The sequence below is a fragment of the Thalia democratica genome, chromosome 6, assembly GCF_965202585.1.
Source record: "Thalia democratica chromosome 6, ktThaDemo2.hap1.1, whole genome shotgun sequence".
NCBI lineage: Eukaryota > Metazoa > Chordata > Thaliacea > Salpida > Salpidae > Thalia > Thalia democratica.
The window spans coordinates 22,070,246-22,089,518 of record NC_139170.1 but is presented as its reverse complement, the minus strand read 5'-3'; the positions used below and the strand labels follow the sequence as shown (position 1 = coordinate 22,089,518).

Here is a 19,273-nt window from a genome sequence, read left to right as displayed (position 1 = left end):
CTATCAAGGTGTAAAAAAAAATATGTCTGATGGTACCTTCAGCACCGCCGCTAGAAATTTCATCCAGTTGTACACTATCAACAGCGACATATCGGAAACAACTACAGATGAAAAAACTGATGTTTTTACATAGGTGTATGTATTACTTGAAAAAAAGACGTAAGAAAAATACACAAGACTTTTGACTACACTGCATAGAATTAAACCGCTTTTACCAGAACTGTGAATAACCTATTATTAGGCATTTCATTCAAACTTGTATTGGTAGTAATGGTGTTAACGCTCAACCACCATTGTTTCTAATTAAATTTCGGAATTTTTATAAAAGAACGTTAAACAATCGCTTTCGGACTAACAACTGTTTGGAGGGTTGGCACAGAAAGTTTAAATCTCTTATGCAGTGTGCCAACCCTGGAGTGTTCAAATGAATTTGCTACAATAATGAAAGAGCAAAAACTCAAAGTATGCAAACAGAAAAGATTAATTTGGATGAACCTCAAAATAAGAAAAATAAAAATAACAAAGATCTATACAATAGTTTAAATCAATAGTAACCTGGCGCTATCAAAGAAATACTATTGAATTTCTTAGAGGAATTGCACATAGCCTAAATTAATCATACTGTATGTGTTTTAGTTTTGGTCTATGCTTCGTGATTAAGTTCTTGTGTTTTATAAGTTAGTTGATAAACAATTAATTTTTAATATTTAGCAAATATTCATCTCACATTTTTAATTTATTTTGAAATTTTAGTTGTGTTAGAAATGTAAAAAACTTCGTTTATGACACAATTTTTTTATAAGTTCTTTAGTGGTATTAATTAAGTTGAATTAATTTTTGGAAAATTATTTCAGTCTATATAACGAACCACTCATTACATTTTATGTTTCGTTTTATTTCAGAAGAGTTAAAGTTAAAGAATTTTAATGCTTTCAGTGACATCACAATTGGTATTGAGAATAGAAAATGAGAAAAAGAAGCATGAAGTAATTTTGAGAGAAAGAGTTTAAAACTTAGCTTGCAGACGCCAGTCGGGCGGATTAGTGACGGGAGAGACGCGAGTCGGGTGGATTACTGTCGGGGGAGAGAACGCACACAACGACGTGGAAACAGCACAACGACAGAGAGGCGAGTGAGCCGGCAAGGCGAACGAAGCATATTGAAGACGTTTGGAAAATTAAACGAGGATAAGAAACTTACATCGTCGAGTCGATTTTCTTAGCAATGTTAAGTATATTCAAGAGAATGTTTAATATTTGGTTAGCGTGCCTATGAAGCTCTTAAAGAAATTGTCGGTAGAACTTTTAAACCACTTTGTTTTCTTTCATCTTATTCACTTATTTCACAATGTTTTTATTAATCTTGTAAATATATAAAACGTGCACTTATAACTAGTTTTTTAGCATCGTTTTTAAAGTAAGTACTAGTATATCAAATTAAGCCTGCGTTCCATCTTAACGTCTGTAATACTTAAACAACCGTTTCTTGTTATCTTATTTAAGAGCAGCTTATCAACAACAAAATCCACCAATCAACATCGTAATTGATGACGGTTACATCTACAGCTTCAACTTATAGTATCTGTATCAGTTTTCGTTTTTGTTCGTTATTAGATTCGTTCGTTTCTGAATAAGTTAATAACTATAATTATAAAAATATAAGTGAGTTTTTCTTCAAACTACATTATTAATGTTGATAACTTAATTGGTATAACATACACATTTAAAAAGATAATATTTAAAAGTTCTATAGCGGTAGTTATTTAGTTAAATTATTTTTTCGGAGACGTTTAAAAATAGCATGGACGACGATTAATAAACATGCAATTGAACAAAATTTAGATTTTAGGTTTAATTTATTTTAAATTATACAGTGAGACACACGAAAGTCTTTATACTCTTATTGTTAAGCCACCTACAACAACAGTCTTTGTGTAACTGTAAGTTTTTATTAGTTATTTAAAATTATTTTTAACCATCCTTCACTTTTACATAAAATATGAAACATATTGATTTGAAAAAACAATCTTTATAGTTACAAAAGTATTAAGCTTATATGTGTTAAATATACTTAAAAATAAAAATTTATTTAGTTTAAATTTAATTTAATTTAAATTAAAAAATATTTATTGTTAAGTACAAAAGAAATTTATTTGGTTTTAAAGCTAAGACTTAAAGAAATGCTTCTCTGAATAATAAATATGATTTTAGCTGATCTGGATTAAACTTTAGTGACAAATGTAGCCTTTTACTAGTAAAAGACCATTTTTTATAAAAATCTGATCGTGGGCATCAATAATTTAAAACTGATGTTAAAGTTAACAAAAGAAATACTGTTATAAACAAGAAATTTGAAGAAATAATAAAATTTTCAGTTTACAAAACAACTTCCACTTAAGAAAATTATTCCGTACATTAACATTTTCTATACTTTTTACAAAAGTAGATTTGATCGGACACAAATCTATACCATGATTTTTTTTAATAAGTCCGATACTAAAGAACTTGAACTTGCTTAATCCTTATCTGGATTTGATATAAGTAGCTAGAAAAGCCTTTTACAAGAAACTGGCCAAGTTTCCTAGAAAAATCTGTCTGCCAGCCGTAATTATTATAAAAGCAATTTAGTGATCAACGAACAAAAGTAATTTAGATCAAGAGTATAATAAAGTAAGCAATAGTATCAACTTTAAGTTCCTTAACTTTCATTAAAGAAAACTATGTTTTACAGAACTAAATTATTTTATTTATTAACTGAATAAAAAAAAATAAGAATTTTTTTGAGTTTAAATTGTTCGAACTTGTACAAAAGTAGATTTAATTGGACATAAATCAATTAAAATTTCAAAAAATTGTTCTGATACTAAAAACTAAAATGTACTTTGTTTAAAGTCTGGATTTAATTTTATTAGCCATAAAAGCCTTTTACAAGTACAGTGACCTCTCACTTATTTACGCACATTGTGTCTACAGAAAAAATGCTTTAAGATACGAGAGATCGTAAAGATACGATAGGTACCAAATATACTTACTATAATGGCTGATTTTTTATATTGCTTATAGTTAAAAGCAGACTTGGGACTTTCCCACTTTTAACAATTTGTTGACTTTAGTTATAAATATGAAAACAAAAGATAAAACTGTACATAAATTAAAAAAAAACGATTTAAATTTATATAAAATAATAATACTTGAAGAAAATTTTCACTAATTTTAATAATAAGTAGATTTTATCTTTATTTATATGTGACTTATTTGATACTTAGCATTGATATTGTGTTCTACTTAGCAAGTTCAATTTATAATTAAGCATTTGTTTACAATTAAGAAATGGTGTGGTGTCTATAGTAACATTTGTTTCTATAGCTTTTTACAAAAATATGCATTTGATGCTGTAATGGATTTCTTCTTAGAGCAAAAATATATAAATTATAAGAAAAATGTTTAATAAAAATTGTTTATGTTACTACAAATTTTTTTAATTTGATCTTTGCCCACATAAGGATAAATTTGTCTTGCATTGTACTAAATATATATTAATTTCAACGCTTGCTGTGCAAAGCAATGTTACAGAAGAAGAACTTAAACTAATAAAAAAAACGTCAAAGAACATTAGTGGTATGTTTACTAAAAAAAACAATTGAGATTTGTGTTAAAAGTAAGCTCTATATTTATTAAGTATCACTGCTACTTTATGCTAGGCAGTTTTATTAGAATTTTGTTTTACATGTTAATTCATATATAGAGCAAGATTGCTGTACTATTTATTTGTGTAAATTTTGTGTTTTAAACACTGATTTTTTCATTATACTTTCATTATTTAAAAGAGTCATAATTCTTTCAGAATTTTAATCTAATCTCTTATTGTTAACAAAATTCTGATATACTGAAGTATAACTAAATGCTTATCGAATATTTAAGAAACATAAGTTTACAAAGTCTAAAGATGTAAAGAGGTAAGTTAGCATTTAAAAACATATTTTAAATTAAAAATATACAATAAACCTAATTTGTACAATATTAAAAGAACTAAAAATTTTATTTTTTGAATTTTTTGGAATTTGTTAGAGAGTGCGTAACGTCACGAGTGCGTAAAGACATGATAGGTTACTGTAACAGGCCAATGTTCTGCTCCCCGCGAGCTGTAATTATTTGAAATTACCGTGTAAATCAACAAAGAAAACCTACATTGACTAAAAACACGATAAAACTAGTAATAGTAACACTTTTATTTTCAAAAACCTTAATATAAAGAGTTATGATTAACATCACTGAATTTATTCTTTAGTTGTTTTTATAAAGGTTAAAAATTACAATTTTAATTTGAGTTCTTTTCGTATTAAAATTTTTAACTTGTACAACAATAAAATAACTCAATTTTAAAAATTGATTGGGAATTGATTCAGGTGGGAATTGATGGGGTGGGAATTGGTTAGATAGGAAGTGATCGGGTGAGGATTGATTCGAGTGGGAACTGATTAGGTGGGAATCGTGCGGGTGGGAAATGTCAGTATACCGCTTTTATCACGCAAAACTTGTATTTAGATAAATCTTAGGATTTGAGAACTAACTATGAAATAACTTAGTTACACTATTAATTATGATAAAATTTCCTGAACAAGACGTTTAAATTCTAAGTATCCAAGTGGCGTGCGACTCGATAACTGAAAGGTTTTTTAGTGCACCATGCCACCAGGTCTTAGGACCAAACATTTTGAATGCTTTTATTTGTCAATCAATAAACAGTATAAAATTAAGTGTGTTTAATAAAAAATTAGAGAAGTAATTAACAAGTTAATGTCTCTATTTTATTTTTTTACCATTATGATTTAAAACTTGTACTTTATTAAGAGTGTATATAGGTTTATGGTTAAAACTAAAACCAAATTGTGGTTCAATTAAGTTTACCTTTAAAACATAGTATTTATTGGGCTAGATATTTACTGATGGATTTTTATTAAAATGTAACATTTTGCTTTGAGAATTTCTGAAAATAACAATGAAATAGTTGTCAGCTACAGTGATAAATAATCGTTTTTTTTATCTAAAGTAATTGTAAGTAGTTTAACCAAAAATATACTTGATCTTGTTTCGTTGTTTTTTGCAGCTTTATCAAAGCTTTATTATGTACAAACAAACATATACGGGTTGGTTGCAGTAGTACAGTTTTTGAATTTTTTTCATTCATAATATTATGTAAATGAGATAAGGTAATTATACAGCAGTACATTAATAACATGTAAACCCTTATACCTAACACATTTTACCAAAAACTTTTAATCTAAACCAACACTCCTATCCCACCTTACTCAAACCTATAAAAAAAACAAGATTGTTTTAAAATTTTAACCTAGAATAAACAAAAACCAAATTTTAACCAACCAGAGGCGTCTTTATTTTTTAGCCAACAGAATATATAAAGATCAAATAGGAACCTATTTTATTCTCCCTTAATTTCTTAGTTTATAAAGTTTACTAGTCGAGTACAAATGAAAAATTAAAAAAACTAAAACTAGTGTTAAATAAAATTTAAGTTATCTTGTTATACTTACGATATATAACGTTTCTTCTTTGATTTTATGTTTCACATGTTTTTATAAATAACATTCACTTTAATGATTACAGTTTTAAATAGATATATTCATTATACTATATTAAGTAGAGTAGCTTTATTTATGTTCGCCTACTTGCATTAACAAACTTTTATACTTATACTGGTTTAAATCTATAAACTTTTTAGACAGTTATTTAAACTTTATATATTTTTGAATTTAAAATGACTTTAGAACTCTTGGGCACTAAGTAAAATAAACTTTTAACAATTTAAACATCAGACCTATTTTTAACTAAATAAGCATGTTTCAAAATATATATATATAAATGTATTATCTCGCACATTAAAGACAAAAAAGATAATAAGAGCGTAGAAGTCAAAAATGCGATGAAAAAATCAGTTATTGCTGAACATTTAGTAAACAATACTTGCTGTGAAAACAATTTTGATATTTAAAAATTTAGTTTTATGAGACAATGTTCAAATACACTGTAATTAATATGAGTAGAAGCCATTCTAGTACATTTAAATAACCTAATTTACGTAAAAACAAAGGATTTTATTACACTTTAGCCATACTTAGTTATAAGCAATTTTGTTTAATTTTCAGTTTTACTTATGTATATTACGCTTGAATTTAGTTAATTGGTTAATTAGTATATTTTTGTAATATATATTGTTTGTGTTTTATCTCAGTTTACTCTTTCAATTGTACTTTCCCTGACAAAATTTGATGAAATATAATGGAAAAGAAAGAATTTGAGTCACTTTATTTATTCAGTAAAATAAACTTTGTTTTGAATTTTCATCCGATGTATTGTCTTTTTTTTTTAGTTTAACGCAAATTTATCATTATGTTGGCTAATTTTTATAAAAAATTTTGGTTTGATTTCGTTTTTTCTGAATTAGAAGTAATATTGAAAAAGTTAAACTAAATATTAAACTAAATACTCCAGTTAATCAAAAAACAGTTTGAAAATTTTATCTTGTAAATCGTCTTTTGAAGCTAAACAACCATATTATGCAGCTGTTCAATAAAAGTTTGTACAAGGTTTGAGTTTAAAGTATAAATATTTTGTCTTCCAATTGACTTTTTAAATTTTAAAATAAATAAAATACAGCTAGGTTAAAATAATAATTTTGTTTTTTATAACATTAAAAGCAAGCTATAAAAAAAGAAGCTGATGAATAATATTACAAGATGCATCAATCATTTCAAAGTTAGGTCTTACTTAAACTGTTTAAATAAGAAATATTATTCCATAAAGTACATGCAAACCCTTAAGATATGATAAGTTTATATTACTAACAACAAAAATAAAGTTTCTTTCTTAAAACAGATAAGGCTTTCTCTAGTTCTTTAAAATTTTATTTATCTTCTAGCTCTACAATGTTTTAGTTTATTATAGCTATGATAATGTTTTATTTGGTTTAAACAAAATAAGAAAATAAACATTACAAAAAAACATTCTAACTTATCAAATAGCTAAACTTAAAGTTTTAAATTTGTAGACTGTACGTTAATTGTCTGAAAAAGATAAAAGTAAATAAAAAATGTTATAAGACATACTTGCGTGACTTTACATTATTATTAAACTTTTTTATTTTATAATCAGATAAAAGCAACTAAAAAATAAGATTGTAAAACCATGTTAACTTAAAAGTATGAAGTTTCATGTTTTTATAAGATTTAAGTTAAAGTTATTTTTACGTAACTATCATTATTACAGCCTGTTATATTTCTAGGAGAAATAACATTTTGCACCAATTAATCGCTACATTTATAAAATGCATTAAACAAACATATGGTAAGTAAATTACACACGTATTTATACTTGTATGCTTAATTGAAAAAAAAGTGCTGGCGTAAAACTGTTAGAACTCTACAGATTTTTTGGACTGAAAAAAAAAAAACAAATTAAGCTCACAATTTTGAGTTAAATAACAAAATTTACACTACTTAAATTGATAAGCACAACGTATTAAAAAATCTTGTGTAAAAAAAAGACTTTATGGTGGAAATTAAACTTAAACTTGTATTAATGTTAAAAAACTTAATCTTTAAGCTTTTAAATATTTATTAAGAGTTTTTTTTTTGTTAGAAAAACTAGTTTAAAAATAAAAGGTACAACCATTCTAAAAGAGTTCAACTGTAGTCATAGATTTTAATCAGAAATTTTATTTAAAAACATTTCAAACAACATGAAAAAAGTTTTCTTCAATATGTTTAATTTTAAACCTTTAAATTAAAAATCATCATTTGTAGATATTAGCGAAAGCTAATATAAACACTTGGTATAATTAGTGAGTTGGCTATGTGATTAAATTTATGAACTGTTGATAATCTAAGTGTATAAAACTAAAAATAAAATTTCATTTTTATATTTTGTAAAATTAAAATATTTTAAATACAGTTTTAACATCCACCTTATTGACATACTTTTACTTATTGCATTACTTTATTTTCTTTTAACTTATTAGAAAAATAAACATTATCTCTATAAGAAAAAAAAAACTCTTAACACTTTTTGTTTACTGCAATTTTTAAAGTTTCTGCAATTTTATATAACCATTTTTTAAGTTTAAACTATAAATAAATAATTTTATTACTTCCTAAATTATTGTTTTTAACTTAAAAGCTCTAACTTTTTATTTAAGTAATACTTAATATTAACCATATAACTGAAAAAAACAATGATTTAGTCATTAAATTATTTGCTATGTTGTTACATTAAAACTTAGCAAACTATATGAGCTTTATTATGATTTAAAATTTCTTGGAACTAGATGGATAAGTTTCGATTTTTATAATTTAATAGTTATCGGCATTTCAGCCTGTTCCTTTTCGTTTATACTTTGACCATGCTTTTGTTGATATTCAAGGCTTTAAGGCAAATGATAGATAAAGATGAATTTTAAACTTTATTTTAATTTTAATAAGTGTTTTAGAATACAATTAATTTTTAATTACTAACTAAATGAAAGAATTAAATTATTAAAACGATCTTAATAACTTACAAGCAAATAGATCGTTTTATGGATATTTTTTAGTTTCTGAAGATATGACTTGCTAATATAATTTTCAATCTGTGAAATACTTTGTTTTACTTCTCAATATTTCAAAAATGTTTCAAACAAATTACATTATTCAAAAGTATAAGGTTTTCTACATTTCAAGTTTTCCCAAAACAAAATTAATAACTGTGTAGTTCTAAACATACAACAAGGAAAAAAGTGTTATTTCAATTTTTTAAAAACCGAAGTTTCATATAGATACCATTTCATATATCATTAACAGTATTAGGTTTATGGTTACAACACATACATGTAAGTTTTAATTATATCGTTTAGGTTAATATTTAGCTTATTTTTTAATATACTTATATTTTAGTATAAGCTTAAACAACTAGTAAATATTAAATACGGAAAAATTGTTCCAGCAAAGTTGTAGTGTCTAACAAAAGTTTGAAATAGAGAAAACTTAATTGGTCACTTAAAGATCAATAGTTGATTTAAATAAAAATTTTTAGAATGTTTTTACAATTTAGAATACTTCAATACTAAATCTAGATAAAATACACATTTTATTTCCCTCAAAACCTTTTGTTTTAATGCTTATTAATTTACATAAACTCAGAGTAATTACATGGTTCTTTTTGCTTAGACTTGTAGAGAAAATCTGTTTAAGTCCACATTTGTCGTCAATAAACACGTTTTGTAATTAAAACTTTTTTTTTTATAAAAAATGATTATAATAACTCATTCTATCTTTGTTTAACTTCCGTAATTACTTCACTGTAGTTTGATCACATATGTTTGAAAGCTTTTTTTAAATAAAAAAATTAATCATTACAAAATTCAGACGACATTTTAATAAACGCAAACTAGCTTCTCCTTAAGTTGTTGAAACGATTTGTACTTTCCTTGTTGGTGAAATTATAATCATTATTAACTTCTTTTATATAGTTTTGATTAGTATGTACATAAGTAGTCAAAGTACACTTAAATTATCATAGTTAAAAAAAAAAATTATCGGAACAGTTAATTCAAAAAAAATATTTTGAATGTACTTGAGAAATAATTGTATATAAGAGAAATAATATTTCAAACAAGATTTACATATATTAGTAAAAAATAGTAATTATTAGTATCAACAATGCTCGGATTTAAATTAAACAACGAATTATTTACTAACAAATCTTTAGAAATGAAACAATACTAGATATCAAAAAAAGTATAAAATACAAATATTAAGATATTGCAATATGTTTTACAACTACGCAATTGCATGTATAAAAACAAACAAAAAAGCACTTTATACAATTAACATTGCTTTATACTTTTAGTATTATAGTTTTAAAATTTCAAGTGTATACACTTGTATCTACAAGTTACATGACGTTCAAATTCTTGAAAAAACTTTAAGGGGCTTATCTAAAAAAGAAATTAAAATCTAAAAAATAAATCATGTGTATGTAGGTCTAACTAATAAGGTTATGACGGTAAAAAAATCCTTATAAAAAATTGTTAGTTATTAAAGCTAGCCATATATTAGTAAGTTTTAAACACTTTTCAAACTATATCTTAAATAATTAAAAAAAGATTCTATATTTAGGTCTAATTGTTAACATTAAAATAGTAAAAAGATTGAAAAGTTTTTTTTTTTGAAGATATTTACCAACTCAGAGTTATAAGAATTTGAACTGTTTGAGTTTAAATTTTTGATAGTTGGACTGTCGTGCAGCCGTATCTAATATGCATGTTTTATTTAATGTTAAAAACTAAATATAAAAGCTTAATTAAAGAAAAATCTCCAGTACAAACAGTGGTGAAAGTATTATATTTATACGTCAAAAAGTTTTGCAACTTTCGACATAATATTTTCAGTTTGCAAAACTTTCACATTTTACTATTTTCAAGTAATCTTCAATTATTCTCATCGCCAGCTTTGTATTATAGTTCAGGCCTTTTATCAGTGTCGATTTAGTTTATATCGTATATCAAAAAACTCATAATATACTCTCATTTGCGTTGTAGTTAGAACGAGAAGTTGTGTATCGAAGTTCTTCAGAAATAGCTAATTTGAAATCTCGTCTAGCAAGTCTTCGATCTACATTTGCACACTGGCAGTACAATAAAAGACGAAAAGACTCTCTGAGTTCGGGAGAAAAGCCTATGTAGATAAAAGGGTTGAACGCACTGTTCATGTACCCAAGCCATAGTACAAAACTTACCTGAATTTTTTTTTTAGTTTATTTAATAACTCTTTTAAAAATATGAACTATTATTTGCGTTATGTTAGCCTATTAAAAAGAAAGATAGTAAGATAAAAATATGACATGCAATTGAGATTCTTTGTGTTAAAGTATATTAAACTAATTTAACTTACTATAGACTGAGGTATGCATTTTGTAGAAAGTGGATTTTCGCAAATAAGTGGTCGTATGAAAGTGACAATGAAAAATGGTAACCAACAAATAGTAAATGCCCCCATTACTATCCCAAGCGTTCTTGTTGCTTTTGCATTTCTACGTCGCTCTCTAGTCGCAATCAATGAAACTCTTCTTTTTAACTGGTTGAATACAGTAGACCTAAATTATAATTTTTTCAGTAACTCTATAAAACTTTAACAAACTAATTAACTAACTTTTTATTAATTTTAGTTGCAATAGCATTTCTTCTAATTTTATTTGCAACAGCACCATTAGAAGTGTTAATATTTACATAAAATGAAGAAGAGTATGCTTTTGGTCTTTTTGAATTTAGTTTTTTAGAGTTTTTTTTTTGATTAGTAATTAGGGTGTCTTCGTTTTCAATGATTTTTTTTTGAGATGAACGAAAAACTGAGCTTTTAAAGTACTTGCTAAATTTGAAGCATTCACATTCATTACCAGGTATATCATCATCACGTGATGAATCGCTGTTGTTTACTGAGATTTTTCTGTTACAGTTTTTGTGCATGCGCTTAAATCTTGAATATTTAAAGTGACCTTTAGATATTTCTATCTCGCTGCTGCTACGTCTAACTAAATCAGTTAATGAACTGTCATTTCTGCAACAAGTATTTACACTTTTTTCATGTAATTCACTTGCATTGCTGTTATTTGTTATTAAGCCATCTTTCTGAAAAGATAAAAACTCGTAGCTTCCATTCGTAAGAGGATTTGTTTTTATAGACGTTTCTACCATCACATCTACAGAATTGTTTGAACCATTTTCGTTGTTTAAAAGTGAAGTGTTTCTATTTTTTATTTTTATAGTTGATGATACTGATGACTTCTTAGGAAGTTGAACATATGGTGATAATGGTGGTGTCACTGTTTGCTAATAGTATTAATTAATTAATTTTAAATCACATTTATACAGCATTAAAAACTTAATGTTTGTTTTTTATAAAAAAGATCTTTAAATCAAAAAAAGTAAATAAAACCTCATGTGCTTTCAGACACTTTTTTCTATTATCTTCTTTTAAACTAAATCTAGAAGCTTCACGGTATATTTTGTAGTACATAAAAAGCATCACAGAAAGTGGAAGGTAAAAAGATACAGTAGTTGAGTAAATGGTATAATAAACATTTTGGTTGATAAGACAGTCTGAATTGCTAGAGTTTTTATATTTATTAAATTGCGTTGTAGTAGATGATAAAGGCAACGCTGTTGTCCAACTTTGATGTTGCACTGTTGAAAGCCATTTATTTTTTACGGTTTTACTCAATTTTCCAACAGTTTTTCTTCTAATAATAAATAAAGAGTATAAAATTGTATAAAACAATACATTAAAATTTAATAAAACTATGCTCAAAATATACAACATATTTTAACACACTAAATACTTGATTGATTACTATTTCTAAACTTTAAGACACATTTTATTTTTGGTTTATAATTTTGTATTTTTATATATCAAGACATTAATATTTCGTTTTAATCCTTGCATTAATTAATGGAGTATATAAGGAAATTAAAAAACAAATGTTTAAACACATTTTTTAAAGTTTATAAAAAAAATCGTCTAAACTAATGGTCACCTAACTTTAAGAAATCTGTATAGAGATATATACTAAAAAAATAACTGTTGAAAAAGGTTACATTTAGTATATATCTTTAAATGAAAACTAGTGTAATTATAGTTTAGTTGTGTTTGAAGTAAAGTATTTTATGGCTTATTGGGAACTACAAAAAAACATAAGTAGTAAGCTAATCTGTAAGGTGTTTTATTAATCAGAAATAACTATAACAATAAATAACTATTCAAAAAAATAAATTTAAGCATTTGTTAACAAAAGATCCTAGCGAAACAAGTTCACTGGAATATATAATAATAACAAATTATACCGTATCCTCTCTTTATTAAACTGTAAGTGTAAGTATCAAGTGTAATAAATAAAGGATACTGTATAACTTTTTATTATTATAACTATAAATATTACTTTATTGTACCTATACTTTTAGATAGAATAAGCTGTCTTTAATAAATAACAATAAATTATCATTTTGAAGTCAATAAAAACAGTGTCTGTCCTATCTCAATGGAAAACTTATTTGAAAAAGTTTAGTTTTTAGAAAAAAAACATACTTTAACTATAAAGTCGGAAATTTGAAAAAACAAAAATATTAAAAAAAAGTTAGAATCTAAAACACATATCCTTTTTGCAACAACACCGTTTTGTAATTTTAAACTCACATAAAAAGTAAAAATATTAAAAGTTTTCTAGCTCGTCTAAGGATTTTTTATCAATACTATAACGTCGTCAACATTTTATATACTTTTTGACTGACTTTACAAATGTTTTAAAACAAAATAAATATTACTTACATTTAAAAGTAAAATTTCAGAGCTAAAAAAAACATTACATAATATTTTTTTTTCTTATGTCACTTAAAACAATGTTTGATTATTTACGAAATGTCTGTAAGTAATTAAATTAAAAATAACTCAAAGCTTCTTAAAATAAGTTCCAAAAAACCACATATGAAAAACGATATTGTTTTAATGTGTTTGTGTTAAAAAATACTGTATTGACTGTGATGTTTCTAAAGAAAATTTAGTAATGTATGAAAAATCTTTAAATTATACTAAAAAAAACTTTTGTAACTTTTTTCAGAACATAAATTATTTAATTTCTTTTAAATTTTTAACAAGTTTCTAATTTGTTTTTTCTAAGTTGAGAAATGTATAAAAATTTGTAATTTTTTTTATAATTTACGATTTCTTAAAGTTATATCTCTAAAGTATAACTTATTAACATAAAACTTTATTTCATTTATCGCAGTACTCAAATTTTAGAAGAACAAACGAATATTAAACGGTTTAAACTAGATATTATTCTTAATTACAAAAAATGTATTTATTTAGCTTTTGTAATAAAAATTTTAAACTTTTTAATTCTATTATACAGAAATTTCGTAAAAACAATGTAAACCTAAATAACTTTTTTTTATTTTCGATACAAAATTTATGTTAAAAAGTAAAATAAAAGTACTACGAAGCTGTTTTAGTCAAGAACACTTGTATACATTTCGTATTGATATTGTTTAAAACTTTTCAAAACTTTAGTCGAAATACTTTTGGATAAAACATAATGTTTAGGGCAAAAAAATTATATTTAGTACACAATTCTAGCTTTAAAAGAAAACTTTTACTTAAACCTTTTTAAGTTTATTCCCTTTATAAAAACATTTTAGATATGTATATGTTTACACAAATATTATAATTTATAAAACTAATTTTTGGTTGTTGACATCACATCAGAATTCAAAATTTGACAGATGAAACAGGTTTTACTTATATTTGATGATACTTGAATAGCTTTGTTTTATATATAAAAAAGCATATAACTAACTATAAATAAACAATAACTTATAAGTTGATAATGTTTTTTCTTTAGATAGCAAATAACAAATCTGAAAATAATTTTTATTCTTATACTAAAAGTAAAATACTAAAAACAGTTAAAATAGTTTTATCATATTAAAAAAAAGTAATCTTTACATAACAATTTGAGACAAGAATTCATTTTGAAGTTTACTTTTTTTTTTTGTGAACTTAAAATTTTTCAATATACCTTTTTCGAAAGCTCTTGTAGATAACTAAATAGATTTTTGTAAAATAATTAATTTAATAAAATTGTAAGATTATGCGTCATAATAGATAAATAAAATTATATGTACGATGCGATGCTATTATAAAGTTGTTTAACAACATAACAGTTTGTTCATGCAAATATATTTTTCATTACTAATTAAGACATATGTTATATTGTTAAAGAACCTATAAGTTTAGTTTAATGTAAGCTCAATGATTTACAATCAAATTCGATTTAAATGTTAGTAAAGCTTTATTTTACACATTTCTGTTTAATTCGTAATTTTCTTTTAAAAATATTGGAAGAAAACAGCAATTTTAATTTAAATTTGTTCTATTTAAAAAATATAATGTATATGTGTTATATTTTGAATTAAAAAAAGTTAAAATGTTTTTTCTAAAAAAACTGTATTAAACAAAATCATTATTTCACCTTTATAATAGAAAAAGGTTCATTAAAAAAAACTACCTTTAGGTATTTGCTTAGTCATTGTGTGTTTTATATCAAAATACTTTTAAGTATATAACCGAAATTAAGTTTAAATCATGTAAAGAAGAAAACTATACTTTGTTTTAAGTCTAGAATTATTAACAAACAATATTTATAGAAAGTCTTTATCTATTTTGAGTAACCACAAAAGCAAGTTTATTTACCACTTTTTTTTTTAATTATGGTTTTGTAATGCTAAAAACATTACAGTTTTAAGAAAAAGAAACTTTTAATTAAACTTTTTATTAAATGATTGAATAAAACGGGTTGATCAATTATACCTATTAAAGGTAGTATGTACTAGAATGTTGTTAGCATAGTTAAGAACTTGGGTTTTTAAAGTATGTTTTTAATATTTAATATTTTTTTTACTTTTAACTTTAATTAAAAACTATAGACAAAATAAATTTGAAAATTATTTGTAACCATATAAAATAAAAAAAATATAATAAAAAGGATGATTTAAATTAATAAAATAGTGTAATAAAAAACAAAGGAGACTTTAAACATTAATGCTAAATCAATCTTTTTTAAACAAGATTTGTTCGCGTTAAAACGACGAACCAAACAGCGATTTAAATGTGTTTAAAAACACATAAAACAGCGAAGCATAAGTAAGTATATACTTATTGAAACCAAATAAACTTTTATAAACACACCCCTTATGCACATGAAAAGACAAACTTTGCAACAAATAAACCTCTTATGTTGAGCACACATTGAAATAAGTAGAATGAAAAAACACAAGTTGTGAAATGTTAGTTTTATCATTTTAAGCATAGTTATTTTACATTCTTAGTTCATATTTAAAAACTAAACTAGAATTTAAAAAAATGTTGTAAAGTCTAAAAAATCAAAGACAGATTTCTTTTAAAGTGGAGGTGCTTAAAGTTCCTAAAATTAACTTAAACCTGTTTTAACTTACAAGTAAATTTAAGCTTAAAGTTTTAAACTGTTTTTATTTTTAAACGAATCATAAACAAACTTATAAAAGCACTTTGATCTAATTTGTTATTTTACAAAATTTTAATGTCATGCCGCCTACTAATTGAACCGAGTGGTATGACATTTGGCTTAGCTGTTATATGATAATAGTAAGGTTAACGATAAAAAATAACTTGACAGTAGAAAAACCTTTTGACATTATAACCAATTATCAATGTCGTTACACAATTAATTTGTTTAGAATAAAGACATAATGAATACTAAAACTAAAGTCAATAACTATTTGTTTAATATTAAGCTTCTAAAAAAAACTTTATTCACAAGTATGATACGAACTATTTTAGATCAAAAAAACTATGGTGAAAGTTAAACTTTAAAATATGAATTTCTTTATTAAAGCCGACTTGTATTATTTTCTATACAATAGATTCTAGCAAGTTTAAATTAAAAAGGAAAAAAAAAAAAAAAAATATTTACTAAAAATTTGCATCACAAAACCACAACATTTCGTATCTTTATAAATGGTCCTTAGTTTACTTTATATTTGCAAAAATTAAGAAATTTACGCACAAAAAGTTATACTATTTTAAAGCTAGTTAATATTTCAAGTAAAAACAATGTTATGAATAGCAATGGTCATAATTTGAATACACTTAACAAAGTAAATACTAACTGTTGCTTTCAGAATCTCCGAGATTATTAAAACCCGGCAGACTAATAATAAAACCTAATATCCAAGACACGGAAATTAAGGTTATCATGAGTCTTTTATTGCGTTTTTTTGGATAGGTCATTGGTTTTGTTATCATCAAATACCTGTTAAAAAAGTATAATAGTTTTGAAAAACAAAAGTTTTATTACAAAACTTTAATTAGACGTTGTTATTTTATATTTCAAAATACTGCATAGTCTCATATATTTTATGATTTCAAAAAAAAATCATTTAGGCTTTACTAAAAAGAAAGTTCAATTGATTCCGTAATACAGTGATATTTCATATTTCTATAAGTAAAAATATAGAGCATTGATTTTTCAGACAAATAAGTTTGTAAAAACTTGTATTGGTTGAAAATATAATAAACACGTTTATCATTAGGAAATTAAAATAGATAACGACTTAAACATATTTAGATGCATAATGTTTATTTTATTTTCCTTCACTATATATGTTTCAATTAGTATAAAGTATAAGTTGTTGAAGTAATGTTTGAATTAAAATACTAAAAAAAATATTTAGAACATAACAACTCAAAATAGAAAAATAATTAAAAAATAACAAAGTCTGTTCTTAAATATTTATAAAAACATAGTGTTGAATAAGTTTATTTTTACAAAAAAATTCCTAATAAACCTTATTTAAATGCAACATACCATTATCAGAATTATTAGTTTTTCAAATAAATATCACATAATACTTAAACAGATGAATCTTTTTTTTTTTAGTTCTTTTTTTTAAGATCTAAAGTGTTTTTAATCAACTTCAAACTATTGTATAATTAAAACTTAAAAGCATGATTATTTAGTTTATTATTAAATATAAAATACTGTAAAAAAAATACATAGCTTCATTAGAATATTTTTCTAAGTGTTTAACACGGATCATAAAACATGTTTTAGGTTTACTTTAAGAAATATTTTAAACTTGGTTTATTTATGTTTTACTGTATTTTTGTGAATCAAAAACTAACGTTTTTATTAATTGAGAATACACTGTTTAAATAATTATTTCCTATTAGTTATTTCATCTTTCCGTTATAATTTTTTACTACAATTTTTTCCCTTAACTTTTAAAGTAACTTAGTTAAGAATATCATATTTATATTTTAAGTTTTATAACTTATATATTTATTTTTTTTTTCGAAAATAAGTTCTCCTAAACTATTTATGCTTATAGATTAAAATACACAAAAAATTAATTAACCGAAGTAAGCTTACCTATCGATACTAATCATACATAAGTTCAAAATGGAAGCTGAGCAACACACCACATCTAAACCAATGTACATCTTACAAAGAGTTTTTCCTAAATTCCAGTTTCCTCCGTTCCAGTCATATTGCATTGTTATTGGCATTACAACTGCACCAACCAAAAAATCTGCAAACGCCAAAGATACAATTAAATAGTTTCCAGGTTGTCTCAACTTTTTGACGATCACAACAGAAGCTATAATCAGTCCATTTCCGACTACCACTAGTAAAGCTATAAACGCTAATATGATTATTTGTATGTAGAGGTAAGTGGATATCTGTTGAGGTGCTTCTGTGATGTTTTTAGCAATTGTTGTTTCTAACATAAGTGTTTAGCTTTGTGTAATAAAATCAAAACTGAAATTCGTTTGATTTAAACCTGATATCATTATTTATGAAAAGCACAACTTTTTTCAACAACTTTCGAACACCTCATAAGAAAGAAAAAAAAAACTTTACAAATTTTTCTCTGAAAAAAAAGTATATAGTTTAATGAAGCATAGCGTGATATTCTATTGAAACAGAAGCATAAATTCTTCATTTAATCAACAATTGCACGTGACAAAAGGAAGTAGTTTTTTTGTAAAACTCTCTATCACTTTGTTTAACAAGTTTAAAAGAAGAAAAAAAAACTGTAACAAAAAAATTATTATAGACATTTAAAACTATAGTTTAACCTAGAGTTCTTAAAAATGAAAATAAATAAGAATAGATTCTATAAATCTAAAAGCCTAAAAACTACTATAGAAATATTAAAATAAAACATCTTAAAAATGTAGATGTTGCTAGAAAAAACCAAAATAATATTTAGAACTAAAATTTTAAAATCGGCTAAGTATATAATACAAAAAATAGTATCTTTTAAGTTATGTTAAAGTAATTTAAGACAATGCTTTATAAAGCTTTGAAAACAACTCGCTTACTTTAAAGTACTTTACGCTTGTGCAAAAAACTTCAAGACAAAAAAAAAATCATTTCTAAAACTAATAGTAAAAAATAGTTCTATAGAATTCATTTTGAACACTGTTTAGTTTTTGATTACTTTTATAAGATAATAAGTTTCTTTCTACTTGGTGAATTATGAAATTAAATTACGGTAGCACGCATATAAGTTGCACTTGTGATATTTCGTGTTTTACTGCTCTTTTTTTGGTTAACTTTAGCGCCCTCAGCTGCCCATTCACGATATACACATGGCCAAAACATGAAGAAAATAGTTATCGTTTTAATTT

The 19,273-nt window shown here is 24.3% G+C and overlaps 1 protein-coding gene across 1 annotated transcript; it reads right to left on the bottom strand.

The window, feature by feature from the left end:
* Positions 1–9,131: 9,131 nt before the first annotated feature.
* LOC145838664 (5-hydroxytryptamine receptor 7-like) lies at positions 9,132–18,538 on the bottom strand. The gene is made up of 6 exons (XM_082946289.1): positions 18,009–18,538; positions 16,747–16,889; positions 11,984–12,231; positions 11,201–11,877; positions 10,943–11,144; positions 9,132–10,787 (listed from the first exon to the last, which is right to left on the bottom strand). Exons 1-6 carry the CDS (start codon positions 18,365–18,367, stop codon positions 10,563–10,565), a joined length of 1,854 nt encoding a protein of 617 aa, XP_082802415.1. The 5' UTR covers positions 18,368–18,538; the 3' UTR covers positions 9,132–10,562.
* Between the last annotated feature and the right edge of the window lie 735 nt (positions 18,539–19,273).